Source organism: Aureobasidium subglaciale (genome assembly GCF_000721755.1).
Source record: "Aureobasidium subglaciale EXF-2481 unplaced genomic scaffold scaffold_1, whole genome shotgun sequence".
Classification (NCBI taxonomy): Eukaryota; Fungi; Ascomycota; class Dothideomycetes; order Dothideales; family Saccotheciaceae; genus Aureobasidium; species Aureobasidium subglaciale.
In genome coordinates, this window is record NW_013566994.1 from 213,147 (window position 1) to 229,302 (window position 16,156).

A 16,156-nucleotide genomic window follows, 5' to 3' on the forward strand; every position below is an offset into this window, starting at 1 on the left:
TTCACTGTTTATATTCAATACCATGATGGACCGATAGCTAGACTGATAGAATTTGGACATAGACTTACAAAGAGAGGCACCTTTGATGATTAAATAACGTTTCCTCTTCGTTAATGTATGTAGTTCTTCTTGGCCCTCTCCTCGTCCTCTTCTTTGACCTTGTCCTCAGGATTTCCCTCAGGAGCGCACTAAAGCTCATCGGGGTCAAAGACGTCTTCCGTTATAGCGGCTCTACCACCACCCCTAGCAGCCCATTCTTCCCTACGTTTGCGTTCTCTTTCTTGTTGCTCTGCTTCAAGTCTTGCCTCGTCTTCTGCTCGCTTTTTGTCTGCCGCTTCTTGTTCTTCGGCACTCAGCACAGTAGTCGGATCAATGCCGTCTTCAATCATGCCTTGAACGGTGGCCAGAGCGCCCATTAGAATGACTTGTTGGGATGGCCAGGGAACCCAGTCTAGCTGAGACAAGGGCTCTAGCATAGCTTTTGCTTCAGCTACAGCTCTGTTCCCATTCTGCTCTGCTTGCTCGCTTGTACTCGTGTTGTCGCCGTTTTGTGCAGGAGTGGCCATGCCGTTCGTGATTTGAGTCATTGGTGCATCGACTGCAGCGGATTGTGGTTGTGAGGGTAGTTCTGTCGAGATGTGGCCGCGGAAGGTGGGTGGTACTGTGGTCTTTGAGATGAACTTTGCGTACGACAGCAGCTCCTCTACGCCGACTTGACGTGTGTTGGCAGTAGATTGCGCAGCGGGTATATCGAGTAGTTCCTTGCGTGTGTCGGCCAGCGTCCGTAGGGTGGACTTGATCTTTTCGTCCAGGGCATCGGCCGTGGCTCGTAGCTCGAGAATACGTGAGTAATTTGCATGGTGTACGGCGACTGTTCACGTTCAGTGAGCCATTGTCAGCTAGTAAGGTTCAGAGCAGGCGTACGCTGTTCCAAGCTCTTGTCCAGGTCCTCGTCAGCTGCGACTAGTGCATCTGCTGCTGAGACGGAGGGATTGTATGCTGCGACTGATTCGACCAGCGTGTTCAGCGCCGTCTCGAGACGCTGAAAGCGCGTCTGGAATAGACTAAGCATGTCTGTATCTGTCTTGTAGATGCTAAGAAGGAAGTTGACCAATCATGAGGCTGTCGCATTCTCGACCATCAACAGACTGCCAAGCACGCGTCATTGCTCCCACGCGACAGCGGACAGCGACATGTCTTCCTCGCTTTCCTTCCATCAGGCGCGATGCTTATCAAATATGCATCTGAGCCTCGATCATTCACAAGACCCGCTTACGTTGGGCTCGGTCACGTCTACATGTTGCCGGCTGCTCGTGTGATACGTGGCAGCTGTCCACTAACCATGCAGTGCCAGCCTTGTCGAGCTTCCATCAACCTGCATTTCTGATGAATCCACTGACAGCTGACCGCTCCGACCGCCTGCCTCGCCATGTACCTTGTATGTTTGCTCGAATAAGACTCTCGACACGCCGACTCGACTGCTTCCTGCTGCTCTCCATCTTGTTATACGCCATCTCTTCGTAGCCACTTATAGTAGTGATACTTGTTTACTCACGATTTGCAAGTGCTTCGCTCCTGCCATTGAAGTCCTGATGCCCTCTTGTGCTTGAACACGCTAAGGCTTTATCGCTCTCAAAGAACCATGGACCCTCTCCTTCTGGCGCGAGCCTTTGCCGAAAAGCACTCTCGTCGCCCATCATCCAGTGGCACAACCACCCCTGACCAAGTCACTCCTATTGCCATCCGTCTCATTCACGAAAATGCTCCCCGTCGAGTCCGCTCCATCGCATCAATAAACAACAAGCCGCAAAATGACGACTTCTATAGATACTGGGATCGTTTCCTCGCAACGTCTCCGAACCGCTCTCTCAACACATCTGCTCTGGGTCGTCGTCTCGAGCAGACACTCAGAGACGCTAGTGGCGAGGAGAATGGTCTTCATACCCAAGAGAGTCCTGCTGCGTCTTATGAGCAGGCCAAGGAAGAGTGCCAGACCAAGGTTCAAGCCATTGTGGCAGAGTGCAGTCGACTGAATCAGAAATATCGAGACAGGCAGTTCGAGCTTGACCTTGCCCAGCACGACTGCATTGTTCCGTTGGTAGATGAAGACAATACCACCGGCACGATACGACCATCAGGTGTCAAGAGAGTCCAGGTACGTATACTGTATCGGACGAACTGCATGTTGTACGCTTGACTCATCGTCTGGCAGGACATTTTTGACAAGCCGACCTTCAATGCAGAGGGGGCCTGCGGCGACGATGTGATGCAAGGTTCGTTGGGCAACTGCTGGTTTATCGCCGCCCTCGTCTCTGTAGCTGCAAAACCAGGCCTCGTGCAACGCCTCTGCGTGGCACGCGATGAAGCTGTAGGCGTATACGGATTTGTCTTTTTCCGGGACGGAACCTGGATACCAGAAATCGTGGACGATCGCCTTTTCATACATGTCTCTGACGGTGACGATTTGTTCGTTGGTAAATATGTAGACGAGAGGCAGACCCGAAGCACCTTCAACAACAGTAACGACATCGGCAAGCTTAGGGAGAGTTTACAAAAGGGCGGTGAGGCCTTGTACTTTGCCCGTTGTCGAGACAGTCAAGATACATGGCTACCACTGATTGAGAAGGCATACGCAAAAGCTCATGGCGACTACGGCTCTCTGCATGGAGGGTGGGTAGGCGAGGGCACCGAAGATCTTACTGGCGGTGTATCGATCAACCTTGCACCGAGTGACATCATGGACAAGTCACGACTATGGGAGCAGTTAATGAGAGTCAACGAGACCTACCTCTTCGCTGGCGGAGCGTTCCACTACAAGGAAGCTGGCAGCTTTGGTAAACATGCCTATGCCGTGCTACAAGCTGTTGAGCATAAAGAGCTTCGGCTACTTAAGATTAGGTATGCGCTTCCGAAGAGGACACAATAGCGAAACTGTTGCTGACTTACGGCTCAGAAATCCTTGGGGTAACAATAAAAACACAGACAACTTCGATGGTCCCTTCAATCACAAATTCGAAGAATGGAATGCTGAGCTTGTAGAACAGCTGAAGTTCGACTTCAAAGATCCTGGTGTATGATTTGGATCTCACGACTCTGATCGATTGATGCATTAGCTGACTCTACTTTCAGGTCTTCTGGGTGACTCTCGACAACTTCTTAAAACACTTCGATTCCATTCAGCGTACTCGGCTCTTCGACGAGTCATGGACCTTGACCCAGCAGTGGACCTCAGTCAGCGTACCTGCAGGTGCAGTCACTTTCCTCGACACCAGCTTCCACATCAGCTTGTCCCGTGCAGGTCCCGTCGTCTTTGTACTCGCCCAATTAGATTCAAGCTACTTTCAAGGTCTCCAAGGGCGATACACATATTGCCTCCACTTCCGCGTCTACGACTGCAAAGATGGCACAAAATGGCTAGCTCGCAGCATGCACGTTTCTAGTGGAAACTACATCAACACCCGCTCAGTCAGTGTAGACCTCGACCTCGAAGCCGGCAACTACAACGTCATGGTCAAGGTCGAACCCACACGAGTTCTCTCACAAACCGCAGAATCAGTCATCGAAGCAGAAGCACCTTACCGAAAGCAAAAGCTTCTACAAGTAGGTAGAAACTTTGAGCTTGCGACTGCAAAAGGTAAGCTGAGAGAAAAGGAACAAGACACTAGGAAGCAGAAAAAGCGAGAGGCTAGAAAAGAGTCTCGTGATCGTCAGTCGAAAATGAGGAGATTGAGACAACAGGCTAAACTTAGGGAAAGGAGGCGTAAAGATCGTATTGCGAGGGAGAAGAAGGATAGGGAGATGAATGATTTGCTGAGACGAGCAGGTCTTGTCTTTGTTTCTCCACCGCCTATGCCAGTTGATCCGCCGATGGTTCAAAACATGAGGCCTGCTGGGCCTTCGACGCCTCCACCACCGCCACCGCCAGTATCTCTGGGCCCGAGGACCACTCCTTATGCTGCAGCCGACTCAGATCCCAACGCCGAGCTTGATGACGATGACTTCGAGTGGGACAGCGAAATGGACGGAGATATCTACCCATCATCAAGTGAGGACGAGAATGATTGGTACGCCGATGATCCATGGAACGCTCTGCTTGTGCTCGGTCTGAGAGTTTACTCTCAAGCGAGCGGTGTCACTATCAAAGTTCGCGAGGGCAATGAGAAGGACGACACCTTCAACGAAGATGCGCCGACCATCGTCATCCCAAACATCATTCCTGTCGTAGCTCCAGAAACGGAAACAAGTAAGGAAAATGGCAAAGCAGAGAAGCCTCAGGATGTTGGCGATGGTGCGAAATCGAGCTCTCCTTCGAGCGAGGCGACAGTCGTAGGATCTTCCTCGAGCACAGACGACAAGAGTCTGAGCACCATCGCATATGACAAGGCAGACCAAGATGACACCAGCTTAAGTGCGGCAATCATACCGGTGCTAGGCACCAACGATCTTGTCATTGCATCAGAAGTGACGAAGGATGTTCAACAAGAAGCAGGAGCCACAAAAACAGAATCCGACAATGACGCCAATCCATCCTAGTGGTCAAGTGTGAGTAGGAATAGAGGGGGATGAGAATGTATAGAATGCTTACAGGCTCTCTACTCTGATACATAATTAGCATTCACAATCTCCAAGTCACCCATGGGTTTCACGTCACAATTTCCAAGCACAAGGATGGACGTGCAAGAAGCTGTCCAGCCTCAAAGATCGTTTTAGATTGACTCTTCAGATCTGTCGTTCTGTGAATGATCGCCAGTGCTGTGGATGTCGAGTCGGCGAGCAGGGCCGACGCTTGGGATTCGAGGTACGTTCTCACAAGTCTTGTTAAAGCTGGTCCTAGATGGATTGCAGAGGTGCAGTACATGACTGCATGAGCTAAATTGTTATTAAATCGTCCTCGAATAGATATCCCTTGCCTTTCCACCTGCATGATCTCACAGAGGCTCATATGGCGTATAACATCTCGATTCTCTTTGGCAAATTCTTACTTTGCAGCAGCCTTGATCTTCTTGAAATTGTCCACCCATTCCTGAGCTCTGGAGCTTGGCACGACGTTGATTCTGAGCAAAGAGTCTACGATTTCGACCTTGCCAGTATTCAAAATTCTCAGCAGAGCCATCTTCTTGCCTGCCTTGACTAGACCGCCGGTTTTTGTCTCGATGTAGCATTCGACCTTCTCGGGCATGTATTGGTGGTCCTCGTCCCAAGGCAGAGGGAAAATGTACTCGAGATGTTGGCCTACTGACTCATCTTCCGCAAAGGATTTGATAAAGTCGGTCTGGTTATCAAGGGGATAGAGGAGTAGACAGGGGAAAGTCAGAGTCGAGGCTGCATCCATAGGGTTCTCGAGTTGGATAGCGGCATCCTCGAGTTGAGGTGGTGCTGTTGTCGTTGACCGAGTAGAGATGTTGCGGCCTTTTAATGCCAATGCCAATGTTTGCTTTTCTCTGCGAGCTTTCTCTTCTCTTTCCCGTTGTTCGCGTTCTGCTTTTTCGATTTGCGCTTCACGTTTGGCGATCTTGTCTTGGAGGATGAGGAGAGATTTGTTGGTAGGATCAATCTTGAGGCCTAGATTGCAACACCAGTTTGCTGCGGGTAGTTTGTCGAGGTGGAAGTTGGCCATGCCGCTGCGGTAGTATGCTTTGACGTTCAGAGGATTGATCTTCAAGGCAGCAGCGCAATCGCGGTTGCAAGAGCCGTAGTTCTTCATCTCGAGATTGCAGAGTGCGCGGTTGACCAGAGATGCCTCCTCATGTTCCTTCTCTTTACGAGCCTCTTCCTCCTCGTCGAGTTCGACCATGTCCTCTTCGTGTAGGTTGTGCTCGGCGGCTTCATCACCCTCCTTTGCAATGCCAGTCTTTTGAGGCAACTTCAAGGCTCCCAGAGCGCGGTCGTAGAACTCGCGGGCGTCCTTCCAGCGCTTCAGACGAGCGTTGTCGTTTCCTTGTTCGCGGAATGAGGCAGCGTTTTCGGCGCGGGTTCCTTCATACGCGAGTGCCTTGAGAGCTTCCAGAGCCACGTTCTCTCCACCATCTTCACCCGTCTCGTCGAGTTCGGTCATGAAAAGTGGAGACTTGTTGAGCATCTGCCACATTTCGTCTGCTGTGTACTGTCTTGCCGTCTCCATGGCAGGAGGCATCGCTGCGCCGGGCTGAGACGGGTCGCCTTGTGTGGGTGCATCCTTCTTGGGCGGCAAGTGTTTGGCAGCGGCTTGCATCATCATGTCGAATGAAAGGCCGCCGTCAGCAGTCGGTGCTGGTGCAGGTCCATGCGTCTCGACCGGTGCCTTGTTCAGGTCGATCTTGTCATCGAAGTCGTCGGGCAACTCTTGTACGCGGGACGCCATTCTGGATGTATTCTGGCTTGTGGTACGCTTTCCTTCTCTTTCTCGTCCGTGGGAATAAGGTTCAAGGTGCTCGATTTCTGTTGATATTGCGCGTCGCTGGAGATCGTGTTTGTCGGCGGATGGTCACTGTACACGAAGTCTGAGTGAGACGTTCCGATCGAAGGCAGGGTTGGAAAATTGAAAGGTCGAGGTGGTGTCAGAAAGTTGGCCGTGTGACGATTGACGATTTCAAAAATTTGGGCGTTTCGACGCGGGGTTCGGTGCACCTCTACCCGAGTCAGGGTCGTCCTCTCGACCACTTAGCCATGATCATGTATCTCAACTTACTACCTCACACCGTCCGATACCTTGGATTATGCTGAGATATCAATGTCTCGATCGATCGTTACTTCCAGTCCACTCATGACGGAAAATTGGCGACGGTTCAAAGCCTCCAGGCTGTATTTTGCGTGCTTTGCTGATTTTCCAACCAAGCCGCTTCCCGTGCAGAACGCATCATACCACAGTTTTGCCCCCGACTAGCTTCAATTCGAGCCTATGGAAACCCCTGATCAGAAGCTCTGAAGATTGCAAGGCCAATGGGTAGCAACATGGACAGAGGCACAGAAGTGTCAACAGAGCCGTGTAGGACGGTATCTATTGGTTAATCACTTTCAAAGTGATCAGCAGAAGCACAAGCCTGTTTATCCTGGTCACACCCTGTCACCAGCGCTCGAGCGCTTCGCCAAGCGCAAGCTTGTGTTGGTGTCAATATGTTTTGGTTTCGCTGCTCATTTCGATTCTCTGCTTGGCAGTGTCGTGTCAAGCAGCGAGGCTTGATCCAGAAGCAGACGTTGGAGATTCTGGCATGGTGAAACAGAAGCTCGTTCGAGGGAAGTAAAACGGTGCAGCTACAGAGTCGATCTTGTCAGTCCCTTGCATGGAGAAGCGGGCGCTTGCTGCTGAAGACGATCCGTGCAGCCACTCGGCACTTTGCTCAGTCACGCTTCCCACAACTCTGGATCCGCTCTTGCAACGCCCTCTATCACTCTCTTGCTTCTTCAGCTCGACCAATCCGCTGCGCAGACACAATGATGTGCTGTCAGGTCATTGGTATCAGAGCGGGGAAGCAGCGACCTCGATGCTCCGCTATAGATTAAGTGCAATAACACATGTCGACCTGTTCTTTCCTTCTTGGGATCATTCTCAGCCTTCTCTTCCTCCTGATCGGCGCACCCGGCCAATCTCTATTCATGTCCAATTCTCTTTAGATTGACACATCCACTGCTCAATTCACAGCGTCATTGCTCTCTTTCTCCTCCGTCCTCGCCTTTTCCCTCTTGATAGCCAAACATTCGAGGTCTCCCTCTCCGCCTCTCGCCGAAGCATCAAACAGTGCAGTCCTCCGACCTCAAGGCATGGCTTGCTAGGGGTCACGTCAGGTAGAGGAAGTGTAGATTCTGCTGACTGTCGACACTTCTTGTCGCGTCGGCAACATGTCTACCGACTACTTTCAATATGGAGCCCTCGCGTCACCCGAACGAACGCCCGAACACACGCCGCCCGAACTCCCGACATCGAAGCCTCCTCCATCACGAGGCCGCAAGGACCGTGACTTCTCTACCAAATCTGCTCCGCTGCCCTCGTTCGACGCACTCGAGAGTCGAGATAGCAATGCACATGCGTTCGACGCAAACCGTTTCACCCCCACGCTGCACGCCTCGTTAGTCTCCGAAATCCTCACGCTACGACGAGAACTAGATTCGAAACACCTTTTCATCGATAACCTCGAGGAGAGCCTCAAGACTGCCAACGTTGAGAATGAGAATCTATCGGGCCAAGTTCGCGAAGGGAACAAGAATACCAGACTCTTGGAACAAAAGTTCAAGTTGCTTGAAAATGGGACATTCGACGCCGTAGAGGGTCTTCTCGGCGAACGGGACAATGTCAAGGTTGCGAATCAAGAGTTACGGAACAAGTTGGACGCGGCGAACAAGAAGGTAAAGACTCTAGAAGAAGATAAAATCCAGTCTCGTGAGTCGTTCGACAAGGAGAAACGTTCGTGGCAGTCTGAGAAACGCCGACTAGAGCAGAAGGTTCATGTTTCCGAGACGCGGTTGCGGGCAGTGGTTGAGGAAGTCCGGGCTCAGCATCTCGCTTCTCTAGCGCAGCACAAGTCCGAAGATACATCAGGCGACAGTGATGTCGCTAGCATCCGCTCGTATCGGCGCTCGAAGCACGCCAGAAACCAGAGTAGCATGAGCACCAAGAGCCTTGCACCTTCGATTGGAAGCACTCGCAAGCCAGGCATGACTTCTTTGGCACACGAGCTTAACTCGGACGAGGACTATGATACTGAGGATCTCGAAGGAGATGATGAAGACCTTCCTCTGTTTGCCGAGAATCGCTCGAGTATCAACTCCAGGGCCTCGGCCATCTCAGATCGCAAGGCAAAGAAAGTTCTCGGCTTGACTATGAACAAGACTTCCGATGCATCCACCGAAGGAGAAGGCGTACGAGGCCCATCAATGGAATCTCTGAGGACACCTTCCTTCGCGGAGCGCTTCGGTCTGCAGATGGCAAAGATGAACTTCAGATCGTCAGACGGTAGTCGGGCATCTTCACGCTCTGCAAGTCCAGCAAGGCAGAAAGACGAATCCGTCCGCGAATTGTCAAATGGCATGACAGTCGATTCAGTCACAGACGCCAAATCTGTCATGGTATCCACCCAATTGAAACCGGCAGAACGAGGCGTCCAGTCGAAATTACCGAATTTGTTGACATCAGATCGCATGGTCGAAATTCCCATGAGTCCTCCAGATACACCTCACTATGTTGTCCACGAAGGTCTCCCCAAGGAGGTCACCTCGAAACCAATTTATCAATCGAGTTCGACACAGACAGACCTTGTTGTTGCGGGCGACTTGGCACTCAGAAGGAAAGCTACTATGCCTCCTGTAGAGGTCCTCCGCATTCCAGCGATCACTATTCAACCTCCAATGTCACCTAGGGTTGGCCAGAGCGTCCTTCCTCCTGGTATGCGTAGTAGTTCTGTCCAAACCGAATACGTTACAACCACGCCGATGCTGGACGTCGGAGTGCAAACAGAAGAGATCAGGATCGATCGTAGACCGGTCAAATCACCACCCCATCTACTACCAAGCGCTCTGGAGCCTGCCATTAACAAGGAGAACGAGACAATTGCGGACAAAGAAGGTCAAACGATCAAGAAGCACCGCGGTATCATGCACCGTAGCACCTTTAGCAAAGATGGTAATCGACTACCTCTTAAGCCCCTCGACCTCCCACCACCTAGACTCCGCTCGTTACCAGGCGAGAACTACCAGCAGTCACAAGCGAGTTCGTTACAAGACACTCCGCCACAATGGTATGCAAGCAGGGACGTCAACGATCGCTTAGCCGAGTCCAGTGATGACATGAAGGCCATTTTCGGGAATATGCCGGGTATTGCCCGACCAAGTGTACGCTCGCTATTCAACGGGCCTCCCAAGACAGTGCCGGAGAATAGAGCGGCCTCACCTGCCAACTTTGTCATGAGCTCCGAAAGGCAGGCTGCTTTTGCACATGGCAAGAGAATGGGTTCTGACGGGAGTTCGACTCAGAGCCGTCCATCTAGCTCGAGAGGGACAGCTCAATCTGGAAGGGCAGGTCCCTTCTTCAACTCTTACGAACGGAATGCAAGCAGACCCAGCTCTGCAAACAGTCGTGGTGTCCAAGCGCAGCCACCTCCATTCCCGATACCTGGTCGTATGAGTTCGAGATTGCCTAGTCATGACGGTCCCCAGAGTCCCATTTGGCGTGATGTAAACTCTGTGCGGTCGCGACGCTCAAGCAAAGACTCTCGTGTTGGTCCAGATGGCGGACTTAGAAAGGTGCAATCTTCCGGAACCATGAGAAATCATGCGCGCACGTCCCCTCGAAGAAGGAGGAGAGCACCAAATCTCGAACCGATTCAGTCGATGGCGTTTGACGCGCCATCGAAGGACAATCTACTTCTCCCTGGAATAGTGACTCCGACTCATGAGAACTTTGGCCTGCCAAACGAAACTTCACAGTACATCCTGGACTCTCCTGACTTCGACCAAGATAGCGCAGTGGAAGAAGATGAGGAGAAGAGTCAAGATAACATCATTGTCGACGCAATAGCAGCCACTATGGTAGGCGAGTGGATGTGGAAGTACGTTCGCAGACGCAGATCTTTTGGTCTCGGTGAGTCTCGCGCCGATCAGGCACATGAAGGAGCTGGCAGCGGCGTGAGGCACAAACGGTGGGTATGGCTTTCGCCGTATGAGCGCACCGTCATGTGGAGCTCTAAACAACCAAACTCAGGTCCTGCCTTACTTGGAAAAGCTGGACGTAAATGTGAGTAGTTCGTCGTGTCGGTCATGTCGATTGTTTTGCTAACCCCAATCAGTGGTAATCAAGTCGGTGCTTGATGTCAAAGATACAACACCACTTCACAAGAGCGCCTCGCACGAGCCCATATTCGATAGATCCATTCTCATTTTGACACCAGAGCGAGCTCTGAAGCTTACTGCACCGAATAGAGAGAGACACTACCTGTGGCTAAGAGCGCTCTCGTACCTCGCACAGAGTAACGGAGCTCCGCAAGTGCCACATGTGTCACCAGCGCATGAGCCTACGCTTGGGTACGATCAAAGACGACGGTCCTCATTAATGCCAGGACCAGTTCTACCAGCAAGGACGACCATTGGTTCAGTAGCAGCTCCAGGTCGCGTCGAAGGACACCAGCGTTTGGGCACTGCCGATTCTACCGCTCCACCCAATATCACTAGGTTCGGCGCTGGTCGCCATCAACGCAAGCGAAGCCGTACGAACCCCCAACACTCTGCAGCGACATCGCCGCACGAGGGCTCCATGCCAGTCTCGACCGTCTTTGCACGTAGAGCGTCCAACACTGCAGTCTATCAGCCTTCAGCAAACAGCTCAGCACGCCCAAGTCTCAAATCAGGCGATCGCAAAAGTTCAGTCGGAACCGTACGTATGGATGCCTTTATCGGACAGAATCGCGTCGAAGATCATACGTCTCAAGGCAGACGCAGGGGCGAAAGCACCACCCAGGACATGATGGCAGGCAAAGGGTACATGTTCGGCGAAAGCTTGGAAGTCGACCCCTTTGAGGAGTTCTAGAAGAGTTCCAACAATCCGCAATGGTCGTGGTGTTGAAGAACTAACAAAAACCGATAATGTATATTAGTATTCTTGGAGCGAAAGGGTGGGATGGCGAAAATCGATAGTCACGGTACATGGACTGCCCTTTTTCTGAAGAAAGGAAAGGTCCCTTCCGAACTAATGCAGAAGAGGAATAGAGAAAATGTGCTTGTAGGGCAGTATTTATCGGAAACGCGTGCATGATGTATAGTGCTGTACTCTTTTCTCTTCTCTCGCCAACGCAGTACTCCTTTTCTCGCACACATGTCACGAAAATTGTGAGACCTGCGTTTGACCAGTACATCACTGACGAAGAACCCGTGTATTGGAAACGTCGGATAGATAGGGAATGTTCACGGAAGTGACTACAGGTGAGATTTTCGATAAATGCATGCAGTCAGCCAAAACTTGGCGGTGTCAGCATCTTATCATTTGCAACCATGACACAGCGTAAGATGGATATTCTCCTTATCTGTCCCGCCAATATTCTGCACAGAGAATCAGAAGGTCTACATCAAGAACGGCAGAGCGGGCCATAGAGGAATATACATCTGTGAACCCTCCGCGCATTATTGCGACACGCAAGTCTAACACGATGACACGAGTCGGATATGGTCAATACGGTCACAACCAGTTCTCGTCCCTCGTAATGACAGCGATGATGCAAAGAAAGCATGGCAAGGGTGAATGGAAATTCGAGGTTAGTCTATCGCACGTAATTCAGCGATCATGGAGACCCGAAGGCCAAGCCTCCGAAGATGTTCTGGTTTCCTCAATGATATCGCATAGTTCTGATAGCGATGATGCGGTCCGCCACTTGTTGGCTATGGTAGCCATGGGCCGCGGTGAGACGAGGGTCTTCAGTGATGCGGTGGGACATGCATAGATAAATGCATTAATGCAGGCACGTTTTGAAGGCATAGGCAGCCAGCCATCACCGGTACCACCGACCTGTCAATTCTGTACAAGAGATTCGTTTAACGATATTGAGTCCAGGCGCTGTTGGTGAAGTGGATCTTGTTCGTCTTGACGACTGATAGTCTCATTTTGCGGCATGATTTTGTGGTCGGACGAGAAAGGACGGGAAAGAAGTATATGCACGTTGGGAAGAAAGAAGACGTGAGAGAAGTAGAGACCTGTGTCGCTTACCATTGCAAGCCATATCTATCTTGCGCCTGTTTCCAATGCCGACGTTGTGATGTGAGTATGCGCAGAAGCGAACATCATGTACGATGGTCTGAAAGCAGCAACAGGTAGCGAAAGATCGAAACGCTGTTTTCCGTGAACAGCGATGTCAAATAACAAGGTTCAAGTCGCTACATCGCAAGCTGAAAAGTAGTCGACAAGGATAGGCAACTTTCTGACTCTCGTGTCTGACAAGATGGTTTAGATCTTTAGGGTTGAGCTCGGCAAGGATGGTTAGGTTTGGGTGACTTTTTGTGACAAACGTTCACCTTGCATGTTTGATCAGCCATCCCGTTTCTCCCGCCGTCCACACGGCTGTTTGGTCGACACTGGTGGCTTGCGCATGGGTTCGCGTTGAGAGGTTGTTTTGAAACCGAAGAGCCGCACGTTAGGGACTGATGAGTAAAAGCCCTTTCTCTCACAGTCCAGTCGTCGTGCAGGCAGTCGAGACTCTAGGGTGGCTGTGGAAGGACAAACACTACCATCAGACATATGCAATCGGAGGTCATGTTGTAGTGATATGTGAGCGTGACAATGTGATGAGAAACATGATGAGCAGAAGAGCAAACAAGGTTGCGAAAGAGTGGCTGGATTAGAGACTCCACCCTGACGATCCCCACAACCTCGTCCCCGGGCACAAGTCTCAACGCAAACATAGAACGACAGGCCATCTTTTCATCACGGACAGCACAGAGACCGTAGCGACGGTGTCAAACAGACAGACAAGCTAATTCACCTGCACTCGTTTGTCTGTCACCACTTGACGGGACCAGCAATTAATCGCTGGCTGGTGAACACGTAACACAACTCGGAGCATGGGGCCGCGGTCAACCCCCTGCGTATCTTGCCTCTTTTGCTGAGCAGAGTCTGTCATAGACGGCTATCGATGGTGACACGCATGACGGCGGACCTTCGGACATTCAGTGGCATGGTAAGTCGACCGGGCAGGTGCATGGTTGAGTGGCCAGCGGGACCTGACCTGACCTCTGCTTTTTGGTACTCTATCTGCGCCGACTCGTGTATCTTCTCTCACACACCCCTGGTTCGGAAAGAGGCTGGATAAGTTCTCTTGATCAAGATGTAAGCAGGCGACTCACGGACATCGTGGAGACAGGGCATGTGAAGTCGTTGGCTGCGTTTCGGGACTCACATGTGGCTTGCTGGCCAGTGATCCCTGTACTTGCTGTGAGAGTTTGAAAGTCTCTTTTTCTCTCTACTTTGTGAAATGTGATGTGATAAAGGTACATAAAGAGGTAGCATGCTGTGTTCTTGTAGGTCTTCCTTTCTTGCATCTATCAACTCTTCTGTCACTCTCTACATCTCCTTCAGTTGCACAAACAACATTCGCTGAACAGTTTCTCCTATTTGCCAATCAACCTTCACACGAGACAAGATACATTCACAACACAAAAATGTTCGCAAGACTATCACTCATCGTCTCGGCTCTTGCCCTTTACATGAACCTCGCTGCCGCTCTTCCTCACTTTGGCTGGCACCCTCAACCTACCGGAGGCTTCCCCCACCCTACTGGAGGCTTCCCTGCTCCAACAGGCGAATTCCCTCATCCTACCGGCAGCTTTCCCTTCCCTACAGGCTTCCCAACCGGCTTCCCCACAGGCTGGGTTCCTGGCGAGGGTCCCTCCCCCACTGGCCTCGCTGCTAAGCCCATGGAGAAGAGATTCGAAGGTCCTCGTCAAGGTGCCGAACAAGGTCACACTGGCTTCTGGTGGGGAAACTGGGGTGGTAACTGGGGTCCTCGTCCTACTGCTTCTGCCTCTGCTCCTATCGTGCCTACCGGTAACGCCGCTTTCCCTACTGGTGGCTTCCCTCATCCCACTGGCACCGGTGCTTGGGGTTACCCCACTGCCCCCGTCCCTGTGCCTACTGGTTATTAAGGCCCTCTGGGAACAATCACGATGAATGATACGGGGTAGGAAGGTGGTGCCGGACATTCACTTCTTGTACTCCTTTTCCTTGTTCCATTTTCTTTCTTTAACTGTTCTTGGGTGGATGATTGGAGTTCTTCAGAGGATATATAAATGATCAGGTTGCGACAAGGCAAAACGAAGTGCTTACTTCAAGATAGACGGCTTTCGGATCAGACCAAAAAGAAATCTGAAAAGAATCATTGCAACCATTCAGCAGTCTTCATTAAAGCTTTCTGTGCGTTCTTGTCCTTGCCTTTCGTGTTCGGAATCCGGGTCGGTGGTTGCTATCGATCGATGCTTGCCAGGTTTGACTTTGGTCGATTGATGTATCAGAGATGGAGATCAGCCCTCGAATCATGTGACGCCGCGTACGCTCTTTGCAGAATGTCTACCTGATGAACATGCCTGTGAGCGGTATGTCTCCGCGCTACTTCTGACGGAGATCAAAGTGGAAGCGATTAAGAAGACACATGGAATTGGTAAGAAAAGTGGAGACCCGGCAATTGTTGTTTTCTCGATTGAACGGATGTTTGATATGACCGAGATGGGTATGCTCAGGTCTTGGTTGTAAAGTAGAGAGTAGCAGAAGCAAAAGGAAAAGAAAGCCGCCAGGTCACAATCAAGTGCACTCTGAGCAGCAAAACAGAAAACTCCCGATCCCCAGTAATAGTAGTCGCCTTTGGTCAAAAGCTAGCCGCGTATACGCCAATTTCCCTTGATTCTCCCTAAAAAGCTCATGTTGATTCGTGGCGAAGAGAAGGTGTGGTTGCCTAAATTATGGCAAGCTGAGCGCACGCCGCGCTTGGGAGCCACAACCGACGACTCAGTGGGACCCTGAGGCCGTTTGGACGAGACAAGAGTGGTCGTGGTCGAAAGGGCTGGGTAAGAGGTGTCGTGTTTGTGGATGGCTGAGACTCCCGCGCGGCGCTAATCGATACCATGCTGGCGTTTGAGCTTTTCTAAGTCGTCCTGACGCTGCTGGAGATCTTGTGCTTGGCGAGCCATCTTTTCAGGCTGGTGGTAGAGAACGACGAGGTAGCGGTTCTGGAAATTGAAGCCGTTGAGCTTGTCGCAGGCTTGTTTGGCGTCTACGACATCCTCATAGACGACGAATGCGGTGCCCTTTGTGTTGTTGGCGATACCTTGACGGATTTGACTGATAGCTCGTTAGTCCAATGTCGCGGGAAGCTCAGCGGAACAGAACAATGCTCACCGGACGGGGCCGAATTTGCCAAAGAGCTCGAAGAGGTCGTCAGGGCTGACGTTGTAGTTGAGGTTCTTGACGAAAAGCGCGCTATGGCATTGTCAGCTCGTGAGACCTTCATGGGCGGTGACGAGAAGTTGACGACTTACCGGTTCACTTCGGGAGCAAGTTTACCGCCGCGACTCATAGCTTGGATACAGGGTAGATGGTGTCGTGACGAAGGCTAGATGAGGCCGGTAGAGGAGATGGCACAGGCACAGGCACAGGCAATCAAGCACTTGGACGGATCGGATGTCGGCCTTGCCAGTCCTTGGCACCCGAGGAGGT

The 16,156-nt window shown here is 51.5% G+C and overlaps 6 protein-coding genes across 6 annotated transcripts; 3 read left to right on the plus strand and 3 right to left on the minus strand.

Moving 5' to 3' along the window:
- Positions 1–4: 4 nt before the first annotated feature.
- AUEXF2481DRAFT_173532 (uncharacterized protein) lies at positions 5–1,161 on the minus strand. The gene is made up of 3 exons (XM_013492912.1): positions 925–1,161; positions 328–871; positions 5–229 (listed from the first exon to the last, which is right to left on the minus strand). Exons 1-3 carry the CDS (start codon positions 1,070–1,072, stop codon positions 205–207), a joined length of 717 nt encoding a protein of 238 aa, XP_013348366.1. The 5' UTR covers positions 1,073–1,161; the 3' UTR covers positions 5–204.
- A 481-nt stretch (positions 1,162–1,642) lies between these two features.
- Positions 1,643–4,533, plus strand: AUEXF2481DRAFT_894 (uncharacterized protein; the record flags this gene model as incomplete). The annotated part of the gene is made up of 4 exons (XM_013492371.1): positions 1,643–2,155; positions 2,213–2,898; positions 2,954–3,071; positions 3,130–4,533. The coding sequence occupies 4 exons, from the start codon at positions 1,643–1,645 to the stop codon at positions 4,531–4,533; spliced, it is 2,721 nt and encodes a 906-aa protein (XP_013347825.1).
- A 445-nt stretch (positions 4,534–4,978) lies between these two features.
- AUEXF2481DRAFT_25296 (uncharacterized protein) lies at positions 4,979–6,340 on the minus strand (the record flags this gene model as incomplete). Its single annotated transcript, XM_013492529.1, has 1 exon — positions 4,979–6,340. The coding sequence occupies one exon, from the start codon at positions 6,338–6,340 to the stop codon at positions 4,979–4,981; it is 1,362 nt and encodes a 453-aa protein (XP_013347983.1).
- Positions 6,341–7,383: 1,043 nt separating this feature from the next.
- Positions 7,384–11,748, plus strand: AUEXF2481DRAFT_76014 (uncharacterized protein). Its single transcript, XM_013492841.1, has 2 exons — positions 7,384–10,702; positions 10,755–11,748. Exons 1-2 carry the CDS (start codon positions 7,816–7,818, stop codon positions 11,489–11,491), a joined length of 3,624 nt encoding a protein of 1,207 aa, XP_013348295.1. The 5' UTR covers positions 7,384–7,815; the 3' UTR covers positions 11,492–11,748.
- Positions 11,749–14,000: 2,252 nt separating this feature from the next.
- Positions 14,001–14,825, plus strand: AUEXF2481DRAFT_35293 (uncharacterized protein). The gene is made up of 2 exons (XM_013492652.1): positions 14,001–14,572; positions 14,648–14,825. The coding sequence occupies exons 1-2, from the start codon at positions 14,110–14,112 to the stop codon at positions 14,734–14,736; spliced, it is 552 nt and encodes a 183-aa protein (XP_013348106.1). The 5' UTR covers positions 14,001–14,109; the 3' UTR covers positions 14,737–14,825.
- A 248-nt stretch (positions 14,826–15,073) lies between these two features.
- On the minus strand, positions 15,074–16,059 carry AUEXF2481DRAFT_35295 (uncharacterized protein). Its single transcript, XM_013492653.1, has 3 exons — positions 15,979–16,059; positions 15,839–15,919; positions 15,074–15,781 (listed from the first exon to the last, which is right to left on the minus strand). Exons 1-3 carry the CDS (start codon positions 16,014–16,016, stop codon positions 15,553–15,555), a joined length of 348 nt encoding a protein of 115 aa, XP_013348107.1. The 5' UTR covers positions 16,017–16,059; the 3' UTR covers positions 15,074–15,552.
- Between the last annotated feature and the right edge of the window lie 97 nt (positions 16,060–16,156).

Bases quoted from the DNA above. Each gene is read 5' to 3' on its own strand.
- AUEXF2481DRAFT_173532 (XM_013492912.1), bottom strand. From the start codon at position 1,072: ATGCTTAGTCTATTCCAGACGCGCTTTCAGCGTCTCGAGACGGCGCTG. The intron at 872-924 runs GTACGCCTGCTC...GAACGTGAACAG, and splicing joins GGACAAGAGCTTGGAACAGC to TCGCCGTACACCATGCAAAT. The intron at 230-327 runs CAAAAAGCGAGC...GTGGTGGTAGAG, and splicing joins GAAGAACAAGAAGCGGCAGA to CCGCTATAACGGAAGACGTC.
- AUEXF2481DRAFT_76014 (XM_013492841.1), top strand. From the start codon at position 7,816: ATGTCTACCGACTACTTTCAATATGGAGCCCTCGCGTCACCCGAACGA. The intron at 10,703-10,754 runs GTGAGTAGTTCG...AACCCCAATCAG, and splicing joins TGGAAAAGCTGGACGTAAAT to TGGTAATCAAGTCGGTGCTT.
- AUEXF2481DRAFT_35293 (XM_013492652.1), top strand. From the start codon at position 14,110: ATGTTCGCAAGACTATCACTCATCGTCTCGGCTCTTGCCCTTTACATG. The intron at 14,573-14,647 runs CTGTGCCTACTG...GTGGTGCCGGAC, and splicing joins TTACCCCACTGCCCCCGTCC to ATTCACTTCTTGTACTCCTT.
- AUEXF2481DRAFT_35295 (XM_013492653.1), bottom strand. From the start codon at position 16,016: ATGAGTCGCGGCGGTAAACTTGCTCCCGAAGTGAACCG. The intron at 15,920-15,978 runs GTAAGTCGTCAA...ACAATGCCATAG, and splicing joins CTTGCTCCCGAAGTGAACCG to CGCGCTTTTCGTCAAGAACC. The intron at 15,782-15,838 runs GTGAGCATTGTT...ACGAGCTATCAG, and splicing joins GGCAAATTCGGCCCCGTCCG to TCAAATCCGTCAAGGTATCG.